Source organism: Kryptolebias marmoratus, linkage group LG22 (assembly GCF_001649575.2).
Source record: "Kryptolebias marmoratus isolate JLee-2015 linkage group LG22, ASM164957v2, whole genome shotgun sequence".
NCBI classification, from domain to species: domain Eukaryota; kingdom Metazoa; phylum Chordata; class Actinopteri; order Cyprinodontiformes; family Rivulidae; genus Kryptolebias; species Kryptolebias marmoratus.
In genome coordinates, this window is record NC_051451.1 from 27215578 (window position 1) to 27228964 (window position 13387).

General features: G+C 38.2%; 1 protein-coding gene across 1 annotated transcript in view; it reads right to left on the reverse strand.

Moving 5' to 3' along the window:
• wdr11 (WD repeat domain 11) overlaps positions 1-9675 on the reverse strand; it is a 62207-nt gene extending 52532 nt beyond the window's left edge. The window contains exons 1-5 of the mRNA XM_017424298.3: positions 9450-9675; positions 6324-6435; positions 3424-3577; positions 3123-3296; positions 2179-2380 (exon numbers count right to left, since the gene is read on the reverse strand). Coding sequence (XP_017279787.1) covers positions 2179-2380; positions 3123-3296; positions 3424-3577; positions 6324-6435; positions 9450-9535 — 728 coding nt within the window. The 5' untranslated portion in view covers positions 9536-9675. The remainder of the gene's footprint in view (positions 1-2178; positions 2381-3122; positions 3297-3423; positions 3578-6323; positions 6436-9449) is intronic.
• Between the last annotated feature and the right edge of the window lie 3712 nt (positions 9676-13387).

The following is a 13387-nucleotide window of genomic DNA, read 5'->3' on the forward strand; positions in this document are numbered from 1 at the left end:
GAGTGAGAACAATTTGCAAGCAATCCAGCTTACATCACATCTCAGCTTTAAAAGCTCAACTCCACACTCTCTATTTCTGAATTGAGAAAGCTCCTCGGAGGAGAAGCGAAACGTCTTCAGCTACAGAATAGAAGTCCAGTTGTTTTTGTTTTTTAACCTTTTTTTTTTTTTTGAATTTACCATGGCCTGGATGACTGAGAATCTACACCAGCATACTTTCCTCTCTGAAGCCCAATAAAACTCAGACTTATTTTTGTACTAATCTGAGCTGTTTGGATGGAAAAACTTTAGAAGATTAAAGATGAGACATTCTTAAGCTACTTAAAAGCAAGCTAAAAGCAGCAAAAGATTTGATAAAAGTTAACAGTAGCAAAAAGCTATTTAAGCTTTCAGCTAGTCTTTTACTTCTTTAGATTTTAGCTACTGTTAACTTTTAACAAATCTTTTGCTGCTTTGAGCTTCTAGCTAGCATTTTTTGTGACTTTTAGACTGTCGCTAGTATTTTGCTACTTCTAATTCTCCTTTTGATATTTTTAGTTTCTAGCTACTGTTTTGCTATATTTACCTTTGAGCTACTTTCAACTTTCAGCTAGCCTTTTGCTTCTTTTAGCTCGAACTCTTCTTCGTCATTCTGCGCTCAGTTTCATCCCGCGTTTTTACAGGAAGTTATTTCTCTCGTCGTTTTTGTTTGTGGAAATGTTTGTTTGTTTGTCAACAGCAAAATGCTGTGAAGCTGTTTTCTCTCATGGCGATAAAAAGACCCAATCTGTGCAGGCTAACATTTAAATAACGGCTGCCTGATGAGATATAACTGCGCAGGATGTACCAACCTCAGTGGGTTTCTGTTAACAGAGCGAAAGAACAAAATGTTGTTCATATTCCTCCATCGATCAACGAGCAGACGACAAAGCTACAGCTGAAGATACTTCACCACAGAACATGATAAACCCTGAAGAACCCACCCACAAAGCAAAAAAAAAACAGCACTTTACTGAGCAATTACACAGTGAGAAGGCAGAGGAGGAAATATGTCAAGCACAAATAGAATGCACAAAGAATGAAAAGGGCAGGACAGCACAGGAAAAGAGAGAATAAAGACAAAATGGTTGAACAGAGTCTCAGACATCGCTGCCTATAAATAAGCCTGTCGACTGCTCCAGCGGTAAGATAAAACCCTTCAGATGAGTGCCGTTTTGGGCGGTTATTTTAGAAATCAGTGCCATTTGCCGCTTTTCTTTGTTACCAGTTAGTCGCTCTTTCTTGTGAGATCATAAAAAACGTTCCATAAAATCAGAAAAGTGATTAAATTATTCTTCTGCAGCTTCTTCATTTTCTGACCCCTGACTGGATCCACCAGCAGCTCTGACCTTAAGGCTTGCTTTAATTGATTTCCCTCGTTAAAGCTGGAAATCAATGCTCCGAGAGCAAAAATAACCATGTCATAAAAACATCAACGAGATGTAGGATTTTAACAATGATGTAAACAAATTCAGTAACAAGCTAAACAGTTATTACTGCAGCGAATCGATCGCAGCTGAAAACTTTGAAGGATCAGATTAAGCACATGAAGTCAAGCAGAGAAAATAGTCAAAACAACGAATATGAGATCCAACAAATATAGCTTTATGTTAACTTTTTGTCGGACTGAACTGTAAGGCCCTTTGGTCAAGTTTTGCCGTTTTTAAGAGACTGCAGCTGAATTCTTCATGAAGATTCCAGTTATTTAACTCTCAGCCACATCCTTCAATCAGCTGACGGGGCTCGGCTGCAAACAAGCAGAATTAAAATGCAGCCCAGGTTGCAGGAGATCTCCAGAGCTGATATACGGAGAAGAGAGGACGATTCAGAGGACGGGGAGATGGAAACAGCTGATCGGTACTGATCACTCTCAACAGGAGCAAAGAAAACAATCTTAAGTCTTCTTTGTTTTCAACATATACCTTAAAAATACCAGAATTAGCTGTTTTTACTACCTAAATAACCTAATATCAAAACTACAAAAGAAACCTCCTGTATATAATATTAAATGCAAAGCTTGTTTTTATGCTGCTGGGTTTACTTCTGTCTTTTTATCCCGTTTGACCCCATGACTGCGACAAACAAAATGGTGGTCTGATTATACAAAACGGCTTATTTGAAAAAGAAAAGGTCTAATTAGGAAAGAAGAGTGGCACTTACGTGGGTTTTTCATTAGTGATGAGCACTTTGACTTTGTTGAGGGCCTTTTTGGCTCCAGTCGGGGCCGGAGCAGCAGCAGGAGCCGGTTTGGTGTGCGCCGGGCTTGCATGAGGGCTGGCGATGTAGACCTTTTTCCCAGTGCTGCCTGGTGGTTTGGAGTGGGAGAAGTCTGTGATGAAGACGATTCCCTCACTGGTCAACACTGCCAAGAACACGGAAAGAAACTTTAATAATAAATCATAGAAATATAACTTTATAACTCTCATTTAAAATATGATTTTGTGTGAGTTAATGTAAGACACACTTGTCAAACTCAAGGCCCGCGGGCCAGATCCGGCCTTCTGTAACATCTCATCCAGCCCTCCAGTCTGGGACAGATCAAGTCTCTGATTCTTATTTTGCTTAAAAAAACTGAGCCTAATTAGTGACGTTTTCTCTTGAAGCCAACAATATATAGATTTAATTTCTGTATGATCAGGTTTTTGTTGATGGCTTTTTAAAAAAAAATCTATTTTAATGTTAAAAAATTCATTTAAAAGCTGAGTGAGGCGTAAGAAATGACTGCTAATGATGAGCTTTTTGAAGTTTGATCTATTTGTCTGTGTTCATTAAAGTCTGTTTGCTCTAAATTCTGTATAATCTGTAACTGGGAAAAGGTCATTGATATTTCTATATGAATGATTTGACATAATACATCTAAAACCAATTAATTTATGTAATTTTTAATAAATATTGATCGTGATCGGCCCTGGGCTAGGACCAGATTTTCAATTTTGGCCCCCTTGCGTCACTGGGTTTGACACCCCTGCATTAAAAAAACAAGTACTGTGTAAAAGGTAACAATGCAGGGATAAATATGACAGACTGCAGGTTTTTAGGGTGCTGCTTTAGTTGTTAGTTGCTTTTATTGCTAACTCTCTCAGAAGAAGAGCGGTGTCACCTACACGCCAGGTTAGAGGGATCGAAGGGGTCGAAGGAAAAGGAGAGGATATTCTCAGCGTAGCTCTTCTTCCACAGTTTGGCGCCTGTGTCTCCGTTCCACAGAACGATGTAGTTTGGAGGGTGGACGGCCAGGAGGAGATCACGAGAGGCATCCTGATTCCACAGCCACTCCAGATCTGACAGAAGGAGAGGATAAGGTGGACGGAGGCATGGTGCGTAAAAGTAACAGCATCTTAACGAAAAACAAACAGCTCACTGTAATGTCCGAAAAACCAAAGCCTTCGTGGTTCTGAAGCTCCTTACCCTGAATAGGTTTGGAGTGCTCCTGGATCTCACAGTGAGCCGTGCCGCTGACCACGTCCCACACGATGATCTTCCCCGACGCGTCTCCTGAGGCCAGCCGCAGACAGTACGGCGAGCTCAGGTTGTGGTAGTAGTTTTCCCTCGACCATTTCACCTGCCAGCACAAAACTCAGAATGAGATTTAGACTAAAGGCGTGCTGCTCATACGAGGCATCTCACTGGGCTGCGAACGTTGGAGACTAGTTAGGCAGATCTTTTATTGTCGTGCAGCCGTGTTTTGAGGGACCCGTTTTTGAGCTTATTTTCGGATGCACGGTTTACAAACTGCAGGGATGTCAGAAGAAAGAAGACTTCTCATCAGGTTGAAAACTGTCTTGCGAATCCCAGAAACCCCCGTCTCATGACTTTTTCTGGTTGTTATATAACTGAAGATGTCTCCATCACTTTAAGTTCATCACGTGGCAGCAGTTTGAGTAAAGAGGTCGGGGGTCGTGCAGCGGGCCGTGATGTGGAGGCAGCTTTCCTTGATCCTCCTGCAGCTACATGCTGAGAGGAAGAGTCTGCCACGCATTTATTTAAAACAGAACAGACTTAATGCCGAGTTCACACGGTCATTTGTCAACTCTGAAGCTGAGAAAACAAAGTCTGAACCTCCTGTTAATCCATTTGAATCGAGAGGAAAAGAGTGGATCAGACTTTAACCCTGAAACCCCCTCCGCTCTCCACAGAAGCTGTTTAATTATCTGTGTTCAACTGAAATAACACAGAGGACTTTCGCTCTAATGTCCCCCTTCAGTCGGTTCCACAATTCAGATTTTTCTGCCTGAATTTTTTTATATATATATATATATAATCATTTCTTTTGTAATTTTAAGGTTAAATGTTTGGGACTGTTTTTCATGGAGGCTTTTGAAGCTGTTTTGGTAAAATGTTTTCATTAGAAAGAAGTTAAAACTGGTGATAAAACAGAAAGACAGAAGAAATAAATAAGTCTTTTATTTAAAAAAAAAAAAACAATTTCTGTTTAACTCTGTTTGTTCTGACCAGCAAATGAAACATATAGAGAAACATTTATTTCATATTCCTGCAAGAGTATTTATTTTTATTTATCTTGGTTTCTTGTGTAAATGAGTTGATCGCCTGAGTTCAAAGGTCACACGGCATTAATGAGAAGGTCAAAGGTCACGCATGGTTGAGATTTTGTTCTAAACTCTGGAGAGACTCAGGAGATACACCAGCCAGTAGAGTCAGTGGAAAAAAAAACTTTTCTTGGGAGATAAGTGTCTCATTACACCTCGACAAAACGACCAGGCACATATTGTCCCCACTGCCTGAGGACAGCGCCCCCTCATTATAATTTAATCCACTGGAGGACACTTCTTAAATGAAGACAGGTTTGAACCAGCCTTTTAAATAATTCTTATTGATCGTCAGCGTGGTTTTTAGACCTGGAGATGTTCTCTGTCAGAAGAGAGCTCCTCTTCAGGTGTAAAAGTCTGCACTTCAGAGACGTGTTGGAGATTCATGACAAACTCGAGAAGCCCAAAAAGGGTTAAAAACAAAAACTGGACTTCTATTCTGTATCTGAAGATGTCTCGCTTCTCATCCGAGGAGGAACTGAGAGAGCTGCTCGGATGGGAAGCGAAACGTCTTCAGCTGCAGAACAAAAGTTTGATTGTCTTCAAACCTTTGACACAAATTTCCTGAAAATATTCAAAATTCCAAACGACAAGACTGCAAGCCTCTGAGACTCGAGCGAGGAAACTGAGAAACCCTGCGAACGTTTCAAGACATTCTGAAAACTTCCTCAATGAGACGTTCTGCATTCATCAACAAAAGGTTTAAACGATTTTCTGAAAGGAAGTTTTAGAAATGACAATGAAGGTGTTACAGGAAAGAAACACGTCGCAGCATGAAAATGATTATTTACACAAGCTCCTATTTAAACTATGGGTTATGTTTGTGCTTTTTTGCAGACATGTTCTTTATTACAGCTGCTTCTCACCTCCCCCCCAGCAAGCTTTTTATGTCACGCTGTGAGGTGAGGAATGTCCCACTGCTGCGCCTGCAGTGCTTTACAAGATTAACGTGCAAACTGGTTGCTTTGGAGAGAGGAATGAAAGCCGCGGATTGAGCCCCAGCACTGATAATCACTGGAGAATTTATTGCCCATTATTTACCTTTCGACAAAACACAAACACACACAGACGTACACACAAGGGACTCTCCATCAGTGAAGGAACAACCTTTATCAGTGCAGGGTTTACACTGCGAGGCAGAACTGAGCTCAGGCTCAAAGTCACACAAAACACAACTTATTCAGCAGATGGATTAACAAATACCCTGAAACAGGACATGTATAAATGCACTGACGGTTTACAGAAATGACGATTATGCTTCAAACATTTATCTGTTGATTTGAAGCACAGCAGGCAATAAAACTAACACCCAAAAAGAGCTTTGGTTGCATACATATATATATATTATAATGTATGTAAACAGAAAAAACTAATACAGTTGTTCAGTTTTTTATTAATCAGAACTGTTCATGCCAACTTTAAATTAAATTTTTACTTATTTCCTTCTTAACTTTGGATTTTCTCCAACAAACATCAAATTTCATTTGTGGTTTCTGCAGGAAAGCTGAAACCACTCGATGTTTAATTGAATGAAAGAAAAAAAAACAGTAATTTGGAACTATTCAATTTAAAGTTAACTCAAGGATAAATATTGAAACATTTGCAGCTTTTCTATTCCTGTTTTTGTTCTTAGTTTTGTCTGACAAACAAATTCTGTGAAAAATAACCAAAGACAATAAATAGGAGGGTAACCAGAAAATGAAAAGTTTCATTACGTAACTGAATTCAGATACAAGCTGCCACCAAGTTTCTAAAACTGACCTTGACCACGTTTGTTTTGTGCCTCTCCAGCACCTGGATGGTCTGAGCCGTCTTTGGATCGATGATGAGGATGCTGGAGTGACATCCTTGAGCTATTAGACCCTGCCAGCCCCTGGAGGATATGAAAGACGAGGGAAAGGGGAGGCAATATAAAAACAGTGAATAAAGACATGTAATACAAACCAGTGTCCTTTCTACTACAGACAGCAAAACAAACAGATGAAGACAAAGAAATGTGACTGAGCACACAGAGTCCGTACAGACAGAACCTGTGAGTCGATCACAACTGATTGGATGTTTCCTTGTTACAGTGAAGCCCTCTGCAATCTCAAAAACATCTCAGCAGCTCATGGGAACATTATTTTTTATAAATCTTTACGTTGCAGCCAATTAGGGCTGCAAAGGGGCAGAAAAATCCAGTAAATGGGAAGTCAATTTGGATGGATGGATGGATGGATGGATGGATGGATGGATGGATGGATGACCCCTGTTAAGGGGTAACCTTCAGTACTTTAAATGACAGTTTTATTCCCATAAATTTTTGTTTTTTCCAGTGGAAAGTTTCCAACATCGATGATTCCTGGAAATTTGCAACCACACAGCCTGTTTGAAATTTACACAATTATTTCAGTAGAAATATTTTGTTACTCGTGCAGCAAGGACCTCAGGCTGCTACAGCTAGCTGCTGCTGGTTTTTGTGCCTGACATAATTATTAAATTCCATATAAATAATCGTATAATGCAAAATTGATGGCAATAATTAGAGTGATATGAAATTTTGAGGCTGGAGTCGTTTTAAGAAACAAACACTTTGACCTCGGCCGAACTCAGACTAGCCATTAGCTCCTCAATCCAGTCAGAATTAAACTATTTCTCCAAACTGAAGCTGCTCAAAGAGTTATCCACAACAAGTAAGATATTAATTGTTCATAACCTTTCCACAGAACACTAATTCGAATGATGTGAACCGTCTCTTTATGTCTGTTAATAGTTGTAAAAGTTTGAATGACCTGTTTTGGAAATGAAGCATTACTTGAAAACAGTGCATGTATTCCAGTTTACTGCCCTCCGATCCACGCTGGTATCCAACTTACCATCTGTTGCTGTGCATTCAACAGCACCATAATCATAAATCAGTTCGACGTCTAATTTAAAAACGTCAAACAGAGCTAAAGCAATTGTTGTGCTCAGGATCTTTCCAAATGTGTGCATACTTCCAAGGGTGATAAAAAAATTCAGCTCCTAAAAGTTAATCACTTTTATGTTGGCCCTGGTCCACCCTGTGAGTAACACCGCAACAAACAGCCAAACAGAATCAATTATGCCTCTTTTTAATGGCACTTTTCAAGCACGAGTGCGAGTCAAAGCACTTTGGAGAAAAGGCAAAAATTTAAACACAAGCACCGATATCAAATTAAATTTAAATGAATTAACAGAAGAGTTAAAGGGATTTTGTAATAGCAGTACAGCACAAATTAAAGTGCAACAGAACCAAATGTGAAAACAAAACTTGTGAACACAAAAGATAAAAAAAACATTTTAAAACAAAGGAATTAAACATGAAATCAAATAAATAAATGACATTTTTATATAACCATAAATCATTGTCAGGGTCTGGAGTCTTTCAGAAAAGTTGAACCTCGATTATTAAAAGTGTTTTTTATGTGATAAAAACTATTTTCAATGCTATTAAAATCGTACAGAAAGCCTGTGTAGCGAAGCAAAGCCCAAGGTTTCCTGTCAGTATGCATCATCCCAGTTCTCCGGCTCAGTATTTCAGATTAATTAAAAGAAATAAATAAAATAAAAGCCAAGAACCTTCTCTTGCACTTATACAAAGTCAGCATGTATTATTTTTAAATAGGATGAAGAGCTCTCACAGAAAGCTTTTTTGCAATTTTACAATGAGCAGCAAAAATTTAATTTATTGCTTTTTGCACAACCAGATTTTTAAAAACGTCCTCACGGAAAAACCACGTGAATAAAAATCACATTTTCACATGTCATATATAAGCTTTGCACAAAACATTTTCAACATGTCCTCACATGGGTTTCCACATGGGATCACATGTGAAAAACATGTGAATTCATATTTTTTCTTTAGGTTTGTAATGTAACTAGAAGAGTTTTTCCCTCAACAGTAACTATGCAAAAGAAGAACTGAAAGTATTATGAAATAAAACATTAAAATTAAAATTTAAAAACCTGTGCTGTTATAAAACATCAAACTGTTAAAGGCCTTGCATTCCTTTAGGGAATGCATATCACCCATCTCCTTTCATGCCAGAGTTTTAGATTCAGATTTTCTGATTTTGTAGAGAAATTGCAGCCATTTTGGTCAAACCTTGAAAATACCGTAGAAAACTGTATTTTCCTTTTTGCATTATTGTTACACAAGAAGACATTTCAATAACTGTAATGTTCTTGTGTAATTGTGATTGTTTGCTGTATGAAAAATGGAAGAATCAAACAGAGAGTCTGCATTGGCTACAATATAAATAACTCTAATCTGAACCATTATCACATAATTAAATTTAATTAATTAAGTTTTAAGATAATTTCATCCCTAATGTCTAAAAGGTTAGTAATGTTTTTCTTTTTAAATGCAACCAGAGGGCTTCTATCTTATGTTTGACATTTGTAACAAACCAGATTCTGAATGAACCACAACAAGATTTTGTAATAAAAGTTATTTTTTGTGGTGTTAAAACTAGATAACTACACACATCTGTCATCTGTGTTATCAGTTCAAAAACAAAACATATGGGAATTACTTACATCGCAATTTACACTTATTTTACAAATAACAGACCCTTTAGAAACAGCCTGAATTAATTCACATTCACATTTAGCCTCTGCTTAATTACTGACAGAAAAGAATAAATCCTAATGAGTTTAATCAGGTCAAACCAAATGTCTCATCACATGATGACACAAAGTGCCTTGTAAAACGGTTTTACTGCATTGTCACCATTTGTTGACACTGGTATCATTCATGCAGCACTAAAAAAAATATTTTGTTAAACACCTTCGATAAAAATAAGCTCATCTTTCCGTCGCGTTTGTCATTAGGACTGAATTAAGAAGCAGCTAATTGATGCTAAGTGTCGGAGGAGCAGAACTCACCAGTCCACGGCGGTTTTATTCTGTAAATTCAGAGTTCCTGTCAGCGTCCGAGCCGCCAGCTTAATGTTGACCGTGTAAGGAATCATTGTTGTCGGTAAATCTTTACACTGCGTTCACATTTATTAACCAAGGGGGTATGAAAATTAGTTAGCTTCTCTCTGATTCGCTAATGTTGTGAATTGTACCCGGAAGAGAACGGTGTTTCCCCAAAGACGGCCGTGCAGGAACAAACTTCCGCGCAGTTAGGTTCCACAACTGACAGTTACGCTCGTCGACAGAACAAAAATGTGATTTTTATTGAAATACGAGTATTTAATGTTTCACCAGAGACATAACTGTTAAATTAGGCTGCATGTAAAATTGTAAAATTGTTAAAGACATTTCTGCTAACATCTGACTCTCTTCACTTTAATTTGAAAATGTAAATCTGTAGAATAAATGTGCTACTTAAAGGAAGTTTGTTTTTTATTTAGAAATAATATCAAAATGCGTGGTTTTGTTTGTTTGTTTATGAATTAGTTTTGCTTTATTTTTATATAATTGGCTTCAAAAACATGAGCTCATTTATTATCCACTGTCATCTTTGGCATCTTATATTTTTCTAAATTTAACATCTACCTAAAATTTGATGTGGTAGTAGCTGGCAGTCATTCACAACACATATTTTGAGCACTAACAGATCATGCAAGTTCACATGAGATAACTCAACATTGCATTAGATTGTGATTATGGTATTTTAAAGAGCTGACAAAATGGCTACAACTCCATGATTTCTCAACATACCTATACTTAAGAGACACAATTCAAGTTTAACAGTTTATTGAAGATCCAGAAGGTGTTTTTTAAGGGTAAAATTTATTGCCATTGCACAAAGTACAACAAAGTTTGCTGTATGATTCCTGTAAATTCAAAGAGACAGGTAAAAATACAGACATTTACACCCACATAAAACCTGAATAAAAAATAAATAAATACAAAATGCACAGAGTTACACCCACATACTGGTTCCATATACACTGTCAGTCATGTAGAAGGAAAAAACAAGCATGCGTGTTCACAATCATTACAGAAAAATAGGTTAAAGTTACATAGTTGATGTTGCCCTTTGGATGTTAAACTGTCAGTCTTTATTGATGTGTGACAGCTACCACTGTTAATTGTTACCACTCTGGGAATGCATCTGAGTTCACCGGCTGAATTGTAATGTGACACAAAAGCACTCCACGAGCGACTTGGCATCTGCCGCATTCAAAGCTAATAAATCCACCTGCTCTATTTTAAAGATAAAGCATCAAGCTGCCGGAAGCAGATGATCTAAGCAGGATATCAAAAAAAGATCATATAAAAGTCAGTAAATTCATTGGACTAAATAATGTTTGCAGACAACAAGTTGTACATCATATCAAGTCAGGAAGGAAACCTGATTTTTAGTTTTCTGTAAACAGCAGCACGAGAACATGGTTTGGCAATTATTTGCATGGTTTTTGGGAGAAGAAGGCGAGTAATTATTAAATTTTTATAAAGTAAAAAAATTATTTATAGATATACAAACAGTTTATTTAGGCTAAATGCAACATCTGCAACCATATATAACAAAAAATCTAATGAATAATAAGTTTGTCATGGCATATTCAATCTAAATTAAACTGAAATCAGACTTTTTTTTAACACAAGATCACACAGAGAAGTGAAAGTTAATTACCATGTTGAAGGAGATGGAGGCAGAGAAGGTAAATAAAATGACAGGAGATTTGTACATTTGAGTCAAGGAACTTTTTCTAGGTGGTAACCTGGATTTTACTTGACAGAAGAGGTACAACAATCATGCAGAAACTTGTCAGGAAGCCTGAGCTGACGAGCTGCTTTGCTGATGCTCAGCTGAACCAGGGATCATGTAAGACACTGTCACACACACACACACACACACACGCACACACACACCTACTCACACCCACAAAGAGACCGAGGAAAACAGACAGCAAACATAAAAAGGAAGAGAAAAGGATGCAAAAGGGAAAAAAACAGATCAGGCTGCTGACAGCGGCTGTGGCAGCTCGATGAACCTCAGATATTTCTTCTTTAGTTTAGTTTACTTTGACTTAAACTAATACGGAATTAATCTAGGGAATATTTCTCATTTCTTTTATTATTGTCAAAACATTTCTGTCTTCAAGATGCAAGATACAACAGTATGCAGGGATGTGGAAAAAAATGATTTTTATGGATCTCAAGAGAAGTAAATAGAGATCTCTGTGTCTCTCACACACACACAAAGAGTTTCTCTACCCATAGGCTTTACAATTAATTTTAAAAAACAGCTTTTTACCATCCAGCTTCTGCCAAACTGTGTGTTCTCTCTTATGTAGAGCATGATCAGAAGCCTGCGCACACAAGGTTTCTCAATCTGTTGTCAGAATAGCAGAATTTTTTTTTCCATCCATCCATCCATCCATCCATCCATCCATCCATCCATCCATCTTCTGACCCTTCTGTGGTGATGTGTGGTCGGGTCGTGGAGGCAGCAGGTCCAGGAGGGAACCCCAGACCTCCCTCTCCTCAGAAGCATTCTCCAGCTCCTCCTGGGGGATCCCAAGGTATTCACAGATCAGGAAGGATATATAATCTCTCCACAAATTCTAGAAATGCCCAGAATACCTCCAAAAGGAGGTAACTAGGAGTCATCATAATCAGAAGCCTGAACCACCTCGACTGACTCTTTTCAACGAGGAGGAGCAGTGACTCTACTACAAGCTCCTCCCGGATGATGGAGGTTCTCACCTCAGCTCTAAAGGTGAGCCGGGTCGCTTTACAGAGGAAGCTCATTACAGCTGCTTGTATCTGGGGATTTGTAGGTTGTAGTTTTTACAACCTACAAGGAAAAGAAAACAGCTCTTTTTAATTAAAAGTATTTAGTAAAGTCCAACAGGTATTACCAATGAGCTTTGTTTTATTATAAAGGCACAAAACCATGTCTAAAAATGTTGTTCGTAACCTATAATCACTCAAGTTGTAATCAGGTGGTGTTTAAACTCTTAAGGCTCATTTCAGTCTGAACGTTGACCCTGCTATAATCTGCCAGAACATGGGTGGTCTTTGCAGAACCTTGATGAGGTCTTCAGATGTATATTAAGAACCCATAGGGATGTTTTGCTGACACAACAAACAAGTAAACACACCCAGACACAGGTAATTATATTACTGCCTGCCTTCATGGCAGCAGGTGGAGTAAAAGGCAACAACGCCACTGTACGATCAGAAAGACGGAAACAAAAGTTTTATTTGAATCTAAAGAAAAGAAAACTCATTCTTACTTTAAAGTCAGCATTTATTGTTCAAAACCAAATGAAGTTATTTTAAATAAAATCCTATTCAAGCAATACTGAAATGAGTGAAGTTGCATTTTGGCTCTTGCAGCTCCTGCAGTAAAAAGTGTCTGGATCTCATCCTGTTAGCTGAATGTCTTTCCATAAGTCACTCATTAACCTCTGCCCCTTCCCACCCACTCCCCCAGTCATGCTGACAAGGCATTGTTAGTCATCCAGATCTCCCAGGACAGCCATTATTTGACAGAATGAAAAGTCATTAATCAACCATTTATTTCTTTTTCCAAGTTTCAGGCTTGAAGCTTCAGAGAATTTGAGGCTCTTTTAGCTCCTTGGCCTGCGTATAGCTAGTGATGTGCAGTGAGGGTTCTGTAATGAAAATTGAGACTTGGGATAATCACATCGGGTCACACCGAAACCAAATTAGAGCCAGCTCTGTTCTGAGTGCAGCCATGAGAAATGTCTCAATTATTTCAGCTAATTATCTCCTCCCAGCCTCCGCGCTCCTGCTGAGTGTAAATAAGTGTAGTGAAATGCTTGATTGACAAGTGAAATTAATTTTATATTCATTTCCCCCCCACCTCCACCCTCCATCCCCCAAATCCAGATAGAAAG